The sequence below is a fragment of the Sceloporus occidentalis genome, unplaced genomic scaffold (genome assembly GCF_023333645.1).
Source record: "Sceloporus occidentalis isolate IW3139 unplaced genomic scaffold, rSceOcc1.0.p SCAF_224, whole genome shotgun sequence".
Classification (NCBI taxonomy): Eukaryota; Metazoa; Chordata; class Lepidosauria; order Squamata; family Phrynosomatidae; genus Sceloporus; species Sceloporus occidentalis.
The window spans coordinates 55,452-71,578 of NW_028317204.1; the positions used below are offsets into that span (position 1 = coordinate 55,452).

Here is a 16,127-nt window from a genome sequence, read left to right on the forward strand (position 1 = left end):
GAGGGATCCTCAAAACAGGAAATCTGCAAAAAAAGTCCACTTAGATTCCACAGCTGTGAAGCAGAGCCCCACGGTCACGAGAGATTTTCACCCAAGAAAAGGAGGATTCAGAGTTGTTTGCAAAAGTGTTTCAGGAGCCGGGGCAAAAACCTTTTACTTTCCAGAAAGTGAGAGCCAAAGTGTGTAGTCAGGGATCCCACGGCAGGAACACGGAGGGGGGGAGAAGTGTGATGTCAGCAAATCACCCGGGGAGGCAGGAAACTCTGAGCAGCAAATCCACGGAAAGGGCAGAGACCGGCCGCTGAACACGGGCGCCCTCCAGTGGCCATGCGCTGGTAATGCAACACAACGCAAAATATGACTTTTTTAATATTACCAAATATTTTTAAAATATTTCCGTATTATTATTAATCACAGGGGTCTTACATTTAAAATGTAGCAGCAAAGAGGTATTCAGGTAACCACATTATGTAGCCTAAGAAATTCTGTATACCGTAATAACCCCAGCGCTGTATACAGTAATATAACCCCCAGCGCTGTATACAGTAATATAACCCCAGCGCTGTATACAGTAATATAACCCCCCCAGCGCTGTATACAGTAATATAACGCCCAGTGCTGTATACAGTAATATAACCCCCAGCGCTGTATACAGTAATATAACCCCCCAACGCTGTATACAGTAATATAACGCCCAGCGCTGTATACAGTAATATAACCCCCAGCGCTGTATACAGTAATATAACCCCCAGCAATGTATACAGTAATATAACCCCCCAGTGCTGTATCTGCAGACCTGGAGCCGCCGTTGCTGTCAGTCATGTGATATTTCGGGTGACTTTCCCGGCTCAAACACCGCACTGAGCTGATGCTTTATGACGATGCTAATGAAGTCCGTCCCTCCATAGACTTTCATTCGTCAGAGAGTCCATCTGGGTGTTTAAGACTGAGCCATTCTATTGTTCCCCACAGGCAGTATGATAAGGAGTCGGGGGGGTTTATCCAGTAGACTGGGGCTCAGATAACAGAGCGAGAACTGAAAACATTATATTACAGAGCAAAAACTACAATTACTTTTAAAAAGAAAACATTTTAATCTGCTTCTAGTAATAAAAATGGCGCAGAATCTGCTCTAACTTCTTTTATACCTTTTCCAGGGTTGATTATTTTTTATACATATGGATCAAGCATCCGAATAATAGACTTTTTTTATGCTTCTATCTTCACAGAGTGCCGGTGTTCCTTTATTAAAATGTTCCAAATACACAAAATATCAACCATTAAGGAGCCTTTCTGGTTCCTATGGCAACATAGCCATATACCTATCCCGTGCATATCTAAATTCCAGCACGGTAGCAGCCTCTACCACTTCTGCTGGGAGGCTGTTCCACTTAGAATTTTTTCCCCAACTCTCCTAAAATACTCTTAATCCGCCCCCTCTGCTCTGCTCCAGCTGCCGATTTCTGACATCGCAGAGCAAGGTTTAGTCTATTAGTTTAAAGGCGACTGAGTGCTTGCCGGAGGTCAGAACGCTGTGATGTAATACATGGAGGCGGGGCTATGGAAGAATAACAAGACTCTGTTGCTAAGCAGCTCTAGTATCTCAATAAACCATTTTATGCATTTTTTTAGTGACAGGCAGCATTGAGGAGGAATAACGCGGCAGATCGGGTTCTTTCACTCGTGTTTAGGTGATGCAGCGTGAGGCACCTCAGGTGGAACAGCACCTTTAATGGATCACATAACGTATGACATGGGATCCATCCTCTGCAGCCCTGACATCCACAATCGGGGCAACTCCCTCCGCACGCTTCCAACAGAGCCGGACCTGCGGAGCTGGTTCCTCGCCGCGGATCGCCTTGGTTACGGATGTCGGCAACAGGAGGTTTCACCAAAAACCCAAAACAATCTGTTTCGCGCCTGGAGTGCTTTATAAAGAGCCTCTCTCTCTCTGCGGCTGGTGTCGTATTCATTGTATATATATTTTTATTTTTTGTTACTTTTCTTGCATACTTTTGGACTCGCTATATATTTTTTACACATATGGGATCACGCGTCCGAATAAAATACTTTTTTTTCTACTTCTATCTTCATGGAGCGACGGTGTTCCTTTTTTCGGTTGAGTTTGAGTGCAGCGTTGGAGTGGACGCTCCTTCTCGCTGGAGCACCCGCGGGGGCCGCCCTGCTTTTTATTTTTGGGGTCTGAGCTGGCATTTTGTTTTGTTAGATTTGGAGCATTTTGTTACAGGTGACAGCAGGGAGCTGAACTCCTGTGATGGGATTATTTTTCAATGACGTCACTTTGACGGATGTGCCTCTACTGTGGACTACAACTCCCACAATGCTCAGCCAGCCATTTATAACAGAGCCTGGATCTAGAGACCCCTCCCCCCGCCTAGACAGGGAGGGGTCGTGAATGGGTGGGTCCTGGTAAGTTTAGGAGGGAGGAGCTGCAGAAAGAGCTGCCATCCGTGCACCATGTCCGCTCCCGTCAGGATCGCGATCTGCCTCCTGCGGAACGATCTGCGGCTGCATGATAACGAGGTATTACCCCGCACCGGGGGCAGAGGGGGGCGCAAACGCTGCTGGGGCCTCAATGTCTGACCCCGGGGTCTAGGGGGTTAATACACTACTTGGGGTACTTTATATACAGAGTGTCTGTCATAGGGGCTTATCCAATGCTTTAAAGTGTGTTATATACGCGGTGTGTGTGTGTTATATACGCGGTGTGTGTGTGTTATATACGCGGTGTGTGTGTGTTATATACGCGGTGTGTGTGTGTTATATACGCGGTGTGTGTGTGTGTGTGTTATATACGCGGTGTGTGTGTGTGTTATACGCGGTGTGTGTGTGTTATATACGCGGTGTGTGTGTGTTATATACGCGGTGTGTGTGTTATATACGCGGTGTGTGTGTGTTATATACGCGGTGTGTGTGTGTGTGTGTTATATACGCGGTGTGTGTGTGTTATATACGCGGTGTGTGTGTGTTATATACGCGGTGTGTGTGTGTTATATACGCGGTGTGTGTGTGTTGTTTATGTTATATAGTGCTGCTTATACAATGTTTCTCCACGTGAATGAATGAGGCTTGTGTAACAGTGGGCGGGGTCTGCATTACCACGCCCCTTTTGTATATCGGTTCTTGTTTGTTTTGAGCTGGATTTGTTTTGTTATGTATGCAGCACGCAGGGCCCCGAATACCAAATGTATATAATATAATGCAATGGTGCAGATTTGCATATATATATATATATATATATATATATATATATATATATATATATATATATATAACATACCTGCCAAATGACCCTGATGAGCAGCGACAGTCCCTCTCTTTGAGATTGAAATCCCGGATGCCCTCTTTTCTAGGCGAATGTTTGCTGGGTATGAGGGGATCGCAGGGTTCTACAGCCCTAAAAGCCCCGATAATGTGTGTAGAAACAGCAGGAAACGGCTTTGTAAATTAGCTTTTTTTATTCAGATGGGCAACTTTAAAATCAACAGCTCAAGTGGACTACAACTCTCAGGATGCACAGGCTGGCTAACCGCTTATGTAGTTTTTTGTTTTTTCCTCATTTTTTTAACCCACTTTTAACCTGTGACACAAAAGCAGTCACTGATTGGCTGTTGTCATATAATTTATTTTTCTTTAATAGGGAGTGTAACTGTAGGGGTCTCTAACCCCCCATTCGTGTTTGTAGGGGTCTCTAAACCTCCCCCCCTTGTGTTTGTAGGTCCTGCTCTGGGCTCACAGGAACGCAGACCGCGTCGTCCCTCTCTACTGCTTTGACCCGCGGAGCTTCGGCGGGACCCATCACTACAACTTCCCCAAAACGGGTCCCCACCGGCTGAAGTTCCTCCTGGAAAGCGTGCGGGATTTACGCAGTACCCTCAAGAAAATAGGAAGGTGGGAAATCAACTTCTACAGGCATCTACCACTTCTGCTGGAAGGCCGTTCCACTTATCTACCAACCATATTTTACTTTACAACCTTTCTAGAAGATCCAATAGAAAGAGAGAATTAGATTAATTTATTTTGCTCTCTAAATTGGAATCTTGGTTCATTCTCCTGTTGGGTTAAGATTGATAATCTTGTTTTCAAAATAACAACAAAAAAAAACATTGTAAATATTTATTTTCCAGAAAATTTATTTTTAAATCCGCTTTACCCAGCTCTGCCGGCAGTCTCTTTCATATATCCACAACTCCTAAAGAATGCAGTGCATAACCCTGCTGAGGGTATAACGCAGACCCTGATTTTTCCGGGGGTCCCCCAAGTCTGCGCCCCTTCCTAAACAGGATTTTTTTTTTTTTTTTTTTGTGAAGCTGCTGTCCCACTTTGTGGATTTTTATTAAATTTTTTTTTGTTTGTTTTCTTTTGTTTTTAGTAATTTGATCCTCAGAAGAGGGAAACCGGAAGATGTCATAGAAGATTTGGTGACGACGCTGGGCTCGGTGTCTGCGGTTGCGTTACAGGAGGAGGTAAAAATAAATAAATGACCCAAAATTAACAAAAATAATACAAGATAATGAATAACCAGTATAAAAAAATATATAACTTATTAATGTAAGGATTTTACGTATTATCACAGATAGAAAGGAACTAAATTCTATTATTTGCTTCCACTTGAGAGGAAAATCCTAGAAAACGGGGGCGCAATATATATATATTAAACTTAAAAAAAAAATGATAAATCAAATAAGAATGCACAATGAAAAATTTCTTATTTCGGTGCCTACATTCCAATTGACATTTTATGTAATTTATAGGCTTCTTCATCATTTAGCATTTGCTAATATTTTTATCGTATATTTATTATGAATATTATTTTTAATTAATTATTGGGTCTATTGATTTTATTTTGAAAATGTATTAAGGTAAATTTATTGTAATTCTTATTCTTCATTCCTATTTAGTTTATTGATTTTCATTTTGATTTATTAAATAAAATATTTATGTATTTATCGTAATCTTTATTATTCGGTTTAATGATTAATTTTAATGAAATAACATTTGGTTTATTGATTATTAAATATATTTGTTTTGTGTTTTGTTTTTTTATTTTTTTTTTCTTCTTTCCTTTAGTGATTTAATGATTTTAATTTTATTTTGATTATTTATAAATGGCATGAAGAAAAAAAAAAAACGTGGCTTCCTGATTCTATAAACCGTCGGTTTTAAGGATTCCTGGGTTTTTCCGCCTTTTGCGGTGGGGCTGATTCGGTAGATTCGGCAGCACCGGTCGGCGTAGGTGTATCCGGCGCACAGAGCGGCGTGTGACTCGTTTTACGTTCTGTTTGAAGGCGACTAAGGATGAGCTGGATGTAGAGAACGCCGTGAGGCTCCTCTGCGCTCGGCACGGGATACAGTTTCAAACCATTTGGGGATCCACTTTGTATCATCGCGATGACCTTCCGTTCCGGCACATCTCCAGGTACTTCGCTGCCGCTTACTGCATCTACCCGGAATCTGTACTATCCTGAGAGGGTGGTCGGTATATGGAACAGCCTCCCAGCAGAAGTGGTAGAGGGTAATATAGAGTGTGGAATATGATAGTGCTATATATATAACTTTACAAAATATGGTGCTGGAATAGCCTGAGCGCTCGGACAGCTGCATTGACTGCTATTTACTAGACTTGTGCAAATCCACCCAAAAAGCTGGTTCGCTCTCAATGCCTCCCTGCCTTCTCCGCGCGCGGCTCCTGCGTCCCCGTCTCCTTTCCCGCGGCTCCGCTTCTTGCCTCTTCTTGTTCTTCTGTCTTCTTTCTTTCCCCGCTTCTCCATGAATCGGGCCTCCTGGAGCACTTCTGCAAGAGGGTGGAGCTCTGGGCACACTCTCTGCTCTGATTGGACACACAGGGAAGAGGCTGTCCCTGTGGCTCCGCCCCTTTTGCAGAAGTACTCCGTGAGGCCAGAATAATGAAACGCATTTGTACGATTTAAAGAAATTGGCAAGTGCACAAGTCTACTATTTACGCATTATATCCATTTTTATACAAAAACAAACAAAATAGCAGCCGTGCATTCATTTCTCAGACTGTTTGGGGTGCAGAATCTTCTGGGATTAACCCCTTAAGTGCAGGGGTTAAATAGAGCGGGGAAGCACGACTCCAATCCTCGAGGGCTGTGGGTTTTGGGTATCCCAGCTTGAGCCCCGGCATCTGAATAACAGATTCTTTAAACTAGCTGATTTCAGGCAGGGCTGCACGGAAATCCTGGGGTGCTGAAAGCCCCCGAGGACTGGGGTCAAAACTGTAACTTGGCGGCGGATACGAATCTTTGGCCCGCTGTCTTCGTTCGCTGACCGGGTTCTCGTGTGTTTTGGGGTCTCGCAGGCTGCCCGACGTGTACACCCAGTTCAGAAAGGCGGTTGAAGCTCAGAGCAAAGTGCGACCCACTCTTCAGATGCCGGACCACCTGAAGCCTTTGCCCCCTGGCCTGGAGGAAGGAGGCGTCCCCACTCACCAGGATTTCGGACAAGAAGGTAAACAAAACAAAACTCCTGTTACTAAAAGGTGGCGGCAAAATGGTCTCAATACCAGTCCCTATGGAGACCAAAACGTAAAAAATATTCTGAATGAAGTCACCTGTGTTCAAGCAGGAACTCTGAAATCAGAGTGGAATACGAAGGAGTCGGCTCCAGAATGTGTGACCCGGAAATCTGTTTGTTCGGCCTGCGACTCGAGCAAAAACTCTGACGCTTTGGGATAGGGGCAAAAGAGGAAGCCAGTGGCAGGGGGCAATTAGCTCCTGGCTCTGCAGTTACCCCCTTGTGTTAGTTTTTGCGACAGAACAAGCAAACCAATAAATGTAATTTGTCGTTGACAGAGCCGTTGACAGACCCTCGGACGGCGTTTTCGTGCAGCGGCGGAGAGACCCAGGCTTTGCAGAGACTCGGCTACTACCTCTGGGATACGGTGAGTGATCGTTTGAGTCCTGTAATCGCTGCGTTTATTGCCCCAGATCCCATGGGCCGGCAGATTGCGTAACTCTGGGGCTACGCAAGGTTTTTTTTGTTTTTTTTAAAAGGGTCGCCCCAGAATTTTAATACAAGCGGTTAAACATCATTTGTCTCATCAACTCTTATCTGATCCATAACATCCCTGCGTTAGCTATAAACAAAAACTAGAAAATATATATATATTTTTTTTTTTTTAAATTTGATTTTTTTTTTTTTTTATATTTTTTCTCTCTTAAAAAAGAAACAGAATTGTTATGGACAGTGATGTGTAAGCTGCAGCCCCTTTCTCAGCCACTAGAGGGAGGCAGAGTATAAAACGAACAATTTCAGCGCGTTCCAAATTATTTTTTTTAACATACTTTTGGGTTTTTTATATTTTTCTACAGAATCTTGTGGCTTCCTATAAAGAGACTCGCAATGGACTCATCGGGATGGATTATTCTACTAAATTTGCCCCGTGGTAAGAGGCAAACGGCTGAAGATGTTTGGGTTTTGGATGCTATTGCACCCAACTCTCTGTATTGTGATCTTATGATTATATGAGTCTTGTATTTCAAGAGATACAGAAAAGATCTTGTTGGGGGTTAAAATTACCATTATATGCCCAAAATGGGGCGAGGAATTCCCGTCCGCCACAACTCCTATAACTACTAATATTTACAAACTCCTATCTCTGATAAAATACAAACTATGGGCTACGTAGTGACGGTAAAGAGATAAACGGCCATATAATGTGACGCAATCACCGATATTAATTGCTTTGGTGTCCGTTATATATAATAATTACACACGCTAAAAAAACCCAAAAATAATAATAATCATACGCGCTAAAAAAAAACAAAAATAATAATAATCACACGCGCTAAAAAACCCCAAAAAATAATAATAATCACACGCGCTAAAAAACCCCAAAATAATAATCACACGCGCTAAAAAACCCCCAAAAATAATAATCACACGCGCTAAAAAAACCCAAAAATAATAATAATAATAATCACACGCGCAAAAAAACCCCAAAAATAATAATAATCACACGCGCTAAAAAACCCCAAAATAATAATCACACGCGCTAAAAAACCCCCAAAAATAATAATCACACGCGCTAAAAAAACCCAAAAATAATAATAATAATCACACGCGCAAAAAAACCCCAAAAATAATAATAATCACACGCGCTAAAAAAACCCAAAATAATAATCACACGCGCAAAAAAACCCCCCAAAAATAATAATAATCACACGCGCTAAAAAAAACCCAAAAATAATAATAATCACACGCGCTAAAAAAAAAACCAAAAATAATAATAATCACACGCGCTAAAAAAAACCCCAAAAATAATAATAATCACACGCGCTAAAAAAAACCCCAAAAATAATAATAATCACACGCGCTAAAAAAAACCCCAAAAATAATAATAATCACACGCGCTAAAAGAAAACAAAAATAATAATAATCACACGCGCTAAAAACCCCCAAAAAATAATAATAATCACACGCGCTAAAAAACCCCAAAATAATAATCACACGCGCTAAAAAACCCCCAAAAATAATAATCACACGCGCTAAAAAAACCCAAAAATAATAATAATAATAATCACACGCGCAAAAAAACCCCAAAAATAATAATAATCACACGCGCTAAAAAACCCCAAAATAATAATCACACGCGCTAAAAAACCCCCAAAAATAATAATCACACGCGCTAAAAAAACCCAAAAATAATAATAATAATAATCACACGCGCAAAAAAAACCCAAAAATAATAATAATCACACGCGCTAAAAAAACCCAAAATAATAATCACACGCGCAAAAAAACCCCCCAAAAATAATAATAATCACACGCGCTAAAAAAAACCCAAAAATAATAATAATCACACGCGCTAAAAAAAACCCCAAAAATAATAATAATCACACGCGCTAAAAAAAACCCCAAAAATAATAATAATCACACGCGCTAAAAAACCCCAAAAAATTATAATAATCACACGCGCTAAAAAAACCCAAAAATAATAATAATCACACGCGCTACCGCGCAAACGTTTAGGGTCACTTAGAAATTTTGAAATGGATCAGAAATCCAGAAATCTTCATAGGCGTACAGAGTCCCTTTATCACTCCCATCGCTCCTGTGTTCCAATGGCCCTTTATCACTCCCATCACTCCTGTGTTCCAATGGCCCTTTATCACTCCCATCGCTCCTGTGTTCCAATGGCCCTTTATCACTCCCATCACTCCTGTGTTCCAATGGCCCTTTATCACTCCCATCACTCCTGTGTTCCAATGGCCCTTTATCACTCCCATCACTCCTGTGTTCCAATGGCCCTTTATCACTCCCATCACTCCTGTGTTCCAATGGCCCTTTATCACTCCCATCGCTCCTGTGTTCCAATGGCCCTTTATCACTCCCATCACTCCTGTGTTCCAATGGCCCTTTATCACTCCTATCACTCCTGTGTTCCAATGGCCCTTTATCACTCCCATCGCTCCTGTGCTCCAATAACCCTTTATCACTCCTGGGTTCCAATGGCCCTTTATCACTCCCATCACTCCTGTGATCCAATGGCCCTTTATCACTCCCATCACTCCTGGGTTCCAATGGCCCTTTGTGTGTGTGTGTGTGTGTGTATATATATATACTATAATATAGATGTATATAGTGCGTGTATGCATGTTACACGTGTGTGTGTGAAGCCCAATGTTGGCCCAGCTTGTGAGGAGTAGTAGATTCTGAGCTCAGATTCCTCAGTCTTTGGTTTCATGGCAGGCCAGTCCAGCTCTGCTTGCCCCGGGCCCCAAGATCCGGGCTCCGGTTGTTTATCTCTGCGTCTGACCCTCGTCTCTCCCCCCCCCGCAGGCTCGCGTTGGGCTGCGTCTCCCCGAGATACGTTCACGAACAGATTCAGAAATATGAACGCGAGCGAACGGCCAATCAGAGCACCTACTGGTACGTGAAACGTCGCCTTATTCCGCTGGATTTCAGGAATTGTAGTTGGACTCTGATTCTCTAATCCCTTTCATCCTAAAAACCCTTCATGTGACCAATCAGTAAGTTTTGTGTTCATAAAACTGGCGCTTCTGTAAGCATTATGCATCGGGGGAGGGGTTCAATGTGAAAGGCCCTGCTGTAAACACCATAACATTACTGAGAGGGTGGTAGGTAAGTGGAACAGCCTCCCAGCAGAAGTGGTAGAGGGTAATACAGTGAGGGGATTTAAACATGCGTGGGATAGGCATACGGCTCCTGAATCTAAGACGAGACCAACGACTGATTAAGGTTTGAGTCGTTACAGCAGGAGAAACGGGGGCCGGATAGGGCCGATATGCCGGGAGACCATATTGTGAATTCAGTCTTCCTTTGTGGCTGTTTCAACCAGTTTTTGTAATAACCTGATACTTAAAGTGCAGCGTCCAAGAAAAGGAGCCGGGCTTCGGGATCCGTGCTTTCATTTTTCGTCATTTTGTATAAGTAGTACATTTTTTTTTTTTTTTTTTTTTTTTTTGGCTGTTTCAGGGTTATTTTCGAGCTTCTGTGGAGGGATTATTTTCGCTTCGTAGCGCTGAAGTACGGGAGGAGGATTTTCTTTCTTAGAGGTGAGTCGCCCGGCGCAGACAGCGGGGTAACCGCGAGGTGGGTGTTACCGGGTTATGGAAGCGGGCTGTGAAACGGGACTATGAACATGCGCAGTGCGTATTACCCGGCGTTCTCTGTTTTAACCCTTCTTATTCCATGACCGGTCAGGGCTGCAGCAGAAATCCGTTCCGTGGAAGAAAGACGCGAAGCTCTTCGACGCGTGGAAAGGTTTGTGTTTATCCTTCATGATATTCGTTCAGGCAGCTGCATATCAGCCGTTTGTATGATTCTCGCTCTGTTATCTGATCCCCGATCTACTAAACCCCCCCCGACTCCTTATCATACTGCCTGTGGGGGACAATAGAATGGCTCAGTCTTAATCACCCAGTCGGACTCTGACTAATGAAAGTCTATGGAGGAACGGACTTCATTAGCATCGCCATAAAGCATCAGCTCAGTGTGGTGTTTGAGCCGGGGCGTCTCCCCATTATTTCATATGAAGACCCCCAGAATTATTATTTTTATTAGTGTTATTATGTTTTATCTTTTGGTATTTGTATTGTTAAGTAGTATTAGTATTTTTATTTTCATTTTTTAGTATTTTTTATTAAAAGTGGTATTTTATTATTTATTAGGTATTTAGTATAGTTAGTATAGCATTATCTTTTACTATTAGTAGTATTTTAGCCTCTGCAGGTTCCCGAGCCGACGGGGTTCTAGATCACAAATGATATGAACGATGCTCTCTGTTACAGAGGGGCGCACCGGGGTTCCCTTTGTTGATGCCAACATGCGCGAGCTGGCGATGACCGGATTCATGTCCAACAGGGGTCGGCAGAACGTGGCCAGTTTCCTCACCAAAGACCTGGGGATTGACTGGAGGATGGGAGCAGAGTGGTTTGAGTATTTACTGGTAAGGAACAGCTATGCACATTAATTCTAGTGAGAGGGTGGTAGATAAGGGGAACAGCCTCCCAGCAGAAGTGGTAGAGGGTAATACAGCGAGGGGATTAAACATGCATGGGATAGACATACGGCTCCTGAATCTAAGACGAGACCAACGACTGATTAAGGTTCTGCAGGAGAGGCGGGGGCCGGATGGGGCCGATCTGCTGGCAAAGTATTTGGGAATCCCGTAGGTGGCCTCTGCCGGTTTTGAGCCCCCCCCCCCCCCCCCCCGCATTTGCTGTGTTCTCCGTTAGGTGGACTACGATGTTTGCAGTAATTACGGGAACTGGCTGTACAGCGCGGGGATCGGAAACGACCCACGGGAGAACCGCAAGTTCAACATGATCAAGCAAGGACTGGACTATGACGGCAATGTGAGTAATTCCTCCCCGTTTCATCAGCAGGGGGACTTTTATTTTAGAGGGTGTAGTTGGGGGTTACTTATGTAACCGGGTGAGATATTTAGAAGCAGAATAATTCTTTTATCTAATAAATGGGACTGTTGGCAGCTATGTTTTGGGGGTTTAACCCTTAAATGGTGGAAGAAGTGAAGAATAACCAAACGTCGGGTTAATAAATAAATGAAGCTCCGTGTTGCGCAATCACAGCGGCCACGTTGCCCCGAGGGGGTACGTTACCTTTTACAGGCTGTTACAGGATCGGCCAATCACATTGTCCGTTACATAGCGATGTTCATATCGTGTTTATTCTATAGGGGGACTACATCCGGCTTTGGGTTCCCGAGCTGCAGAAGATAAGGGCTGGCGATGCTCACACTCCCTGGGCGCTGAGCGACGCGTCTCTTGCGCATGCTGAGGTGTCTCTGGGGGAGACCTATCCGCTTCCAGTTGTAACGGCACCAGAATGGAGCAGACACATCAACCAGAAGCCCGTGAGTTACACCGTCATTAAACCGTTAAATATCCGATGGCGTCCCGAGCTCCAGCTAAACAAAGCAACGGGAAAGATTGTTGGAGGGAAGTGGGGTGGTAGATAAATGGAACAGTCTCCCAGCAGAGATGGTAGAGGGTAATACAGTGAGGGGATTAAACATGCATGGGATAGACATACGGCTCCTGAACGACTAACGACACTCGCACAGCCCCACATTGTACTGCGCTGGGGAATGTGAGGGCGCTATATAAATCAATCTATATTTATTCTTTGTTGCTGAGGCTGCACGGGGCGCTGCAGATTCCCTTTAATGCTATAAAATGATACAAAGTGTCACTCTCCTGCAGGCTGGTGTTATGACATCATCAAGGAGAGGAAAGGGTCCGTCACACCCACCTAAACAACACAAGAACCGGGGGATAGACTTCTACTTCTCACGCAATAAAGATGTCTAAATCCGGCAGCAATCCCCCCCCGACCGCTCCACCACCAGACCGGACCGGTGGGAAAGCCGGGCTTCAGTGACTGTATCCCCCCCCCCCCAAGAAACGCGCAGGGGGTCCACTCCACATGCAAGCGACCCCCCCCCCCCAACCCAGGATTTTAAGTTTTACATTAGTATTTATTTCTGTTTGGTAGGAATTGGGCTGAGAATCTTCCTCTTCAGACCGGAAATGACTGTAAAATGTTGTTTGTTTTTATTTTTGTTATAAAATGTTTTTGGACTGTTACATTTTTTTTCTTTTAATGCTAAATAATTTAGACCGTCGGCCCCTCGCACTCCCAATCCGCCGCTCCAGCGACAGATCCTCAGGCGGCCGCCGGCCTTAAAGGGCCAGCAACGTCCCATCAGCACCAGTCCGGCCCCTGGCTGCGCACAAACCTCCGAATCAGGGTTATTACTGTAAGGGAGACCGGGCCGAGGGCAGAGCCTAGGAGGTTTCTGTGGGAACTCGCCGACCAGCGGAGATAATGATGGGAAGAAGTGCTGGGAGCGAAAAACACTTTTAGAACATGTGGAGTTTGTAAAACCCCCCCCCCCCCCAAAACAAATTATTTTATTTCTTTATAAATCTATTGTTTCTTTATAAAAAAAAAAGATGTCTGGTTTATCTATGCAAAGGAGGAGAAATGTTAGAACAAGCGGTCATGATCAAAAGCTAGAGAGTCAGAGGTTTAGGTGTAGTGTGTGGAGGTTTTACTTTACTGAGAGAGTGGTAGAAATATGGAACTGCCTCCAAGCAGGGGTGGTAAAGGCTTATACAGTAGGGGAATTTAAACATGCGTGGGTTACACATATGGCTGCTAATGAGACCAGCAACTGTCAGTCACCGAGTCACATAAAATGTATCTTCGCTTTAGGTTTCCTCCAAAGGGTTTTTCCTCTCCTGCGTGCTGGAGAATGACTCTTTGTGAGTCCAGAGGTGGCCCCCTCCTGGACCTGCTTTAGGGTCGATTAAACAGAAAAAAATGTATTATATAATAAAGCTTATTAAATAATCTCACATTTGTCTGTGGTTTTTTTTTCTTCCAAATAGTTCCACTCCTTATTTGCTTTTAATTGTCATTTTCCAATTAACAGAAGAGAAATAAATGAATTTTGCCATTGAAGGGTCTTATGTAACCAGCATTTTGTGGGGGACACATTTTCCACACATTACCATCAACACAGGGCATCGATATTTTAGTTAACATCTGCTAGTATTAGCCTTTACCACTTCTGCTGGGTGGCTCTTCCACCTTCTACCATTCTATCGGTAGTAAGCTTCTCTCTTGTACATTGAGCAGGCTGTAGGTTATTGATAACTTTTTTCCCACATCAACCATTTTCAGCCATGCCCAGTTCCAGTTATAAATTCTGTAAAGTTTTTTGTGTAAATATGTGTTTAAATAAAGTTTAAAAAAAAAAAAATGTTTATGCCCCCATTGTGATGTCATAACAGAAGGTGCACAGATCTCCACACACGAGAGCAGTCGTCACTCTGGAGGATCTTCATCTACAGCAGTAAAGAAGCCTGAAGAACCATGTAAAATCTGCTGGCTGCCTGACAAAGAGATCTGCGGAGTGTCGGCTCTCCGGCAAAGAGATCCGCAGAGTGTCGGGATCCCAGCAGAGATCCGAAGATTGTAACCCGCAGATCAACGTTTGTGATCATATATTTACATTTAATTTTTAATTTAATGTTGTCCTATCTGCTAGATAGAATTAACCTCTTAATGCCCAGAGGGAAGGGCAATTCTTCCAGCCATGGTTCTCTCAGAGGTTTCCTCCAAAGAGGTTTTTCCTATCCTGAGTGCTGGAGAATGACTCTTTGTGAGTCCAGAGGTGGCCCCCGCGTCGACCTGCTTTAAGGTCGATTAAATAGAAAAAATGATTATATAATAAAGTTTTATTATTCTCGAACTCATTGTCTGAATTTTTCTTCCAAATAGTAAAACCGCTTATTTGCTTTCTACTGTCATTCTCCAACTAACTGATTAAAATTGATTTAACCCCTGAAGGGTCTTCTGTAAGCAGCATTTTGCGGGGATCACATTATTCACACATTACCATCTTCACAGGGCAGCGATTCTTCAGTTATTAACGTCTGATACTGAAGTGATAGAACAGCAAATACATTTTAGATGGCAACAATTTCTGGGTGACTGAAAGTTGTTGGTCTTGTCAGGAGCCGTATGCCTATCCCATGCATGTTTAAATACCCTCACTGTATAAGCCTCTACCACCCCTGCTTGGAGCCAGTTCCATATATCTACAACTCTCAGTAAAGTAAAACCATTACATTAGATCTAAGCCTCTGACACTTTCCCTTTGATGGGGAACTGCCATATCTGAGATAAGACGGATCAATTCTAACATTTAATAAAACATCTTACATGATTATACGTGACTTGTGAGCCGCGAGGGCAGAATGCGTTGGGAGCAGCTGCTTTCCAGCCAAATGTGACTCCAACGGAAAAAACGGTAACCCAACAGTTATAGGAGCCAACGGTGACTTGGGATTTGTATTTTGGGAGTCGTATCACCTCAAAATTACATTTTCAAAATATTGCACTTTCCACTTTTTAAAATGTTTCTTTTTTCTAAATATATATTTTGCTGTTTTGTTTCTTAAACCAGTTGTAGTTTTGCCCCATAATATACAAATGGTTAATATGCAGCTGCCTGAAGGCATTATGAGTTCTCGCTCATTTATCTGAGCCCAATCTACTAGACTATACAGAAAATAGAGTTAAAATATATATAAAAATATATATAAATATATATATATATAAGAACGCTTTTAAAACTTTGCTCCAGAATGAGTTTATATCGATAACCCCCAATAACTATCACTGAACTTCAGTAAAAAAAATTATAAAAAATAAACTTTAAATGAGCCGCACGTCGTGGATTTCATAAATCATTTCTATTTTATTTTAAAAATACATTTAAAAAAATAAAAAATTATCAGTTCAATATTTTTACCTACAAGATGCCTAACAAATAAAGAATAATCAGTGGGATTTATTCTTTGTAGCGCTTCGGATGTCACCAAAAACCTTTATTTCAAAACTCAGGGGTTAAAAAGAAGGAAAAAGTTTGTGAACCGGAGCCGGGTAATTTTGCTCGTTTTTTTTACGTATTTTATTAAATACGGTTTACGCCGGTTCTGAGCTGTAATATAAACATATATTGGATCCATTTGGGACGCTTCGGCAGAGTCTTTTCCGCAACGTCAGAAAGAAAGATTAATATTCTG

General features: G+C 42.8%; 1 protein-coding gene across 1 annotated transcript; it reads left to right on the forward strand.

Moving 5' to 3' along the window:
* The first annotated feature begins 2,478 nt into the window (after nucleotides 1-2,478).
* LOC149276793 (cryptochrome DASH) lies at nucleotides 2,479-12,839 on the forward strand. The gene is made up of 14 exons (XM_089503270.1): nucleotides 2,479-2,544; nucleotides 3,740-3,912; nucleotides 4,394-4,487; nucleotides 5,310-5,440; nucleotides 6,344-6,492; nucleotides 6,837-6,925; nucleotides 7,356-7,429; nucleotides 9,826-9,915; nucleotides 10,483-10,562; nucleotides 10,711-10,770; nucleotides 11,298-11,455; nucleotides 11,745-11,864; nucleotides 12,206-12,382; nucleotides 12,732-12,839. Exons 1-14 carry the CDS (start codon nucleotides 2,479-2,481, stop codon nucleotides 12,837-12,839), a joined length of 1,569 nt encoding a protein of 522 aa, XP_089359396.1.
* The last annotated feature ends 3,288 nt before the right edge of the window (nucleotides 12,840-16,127 follow it).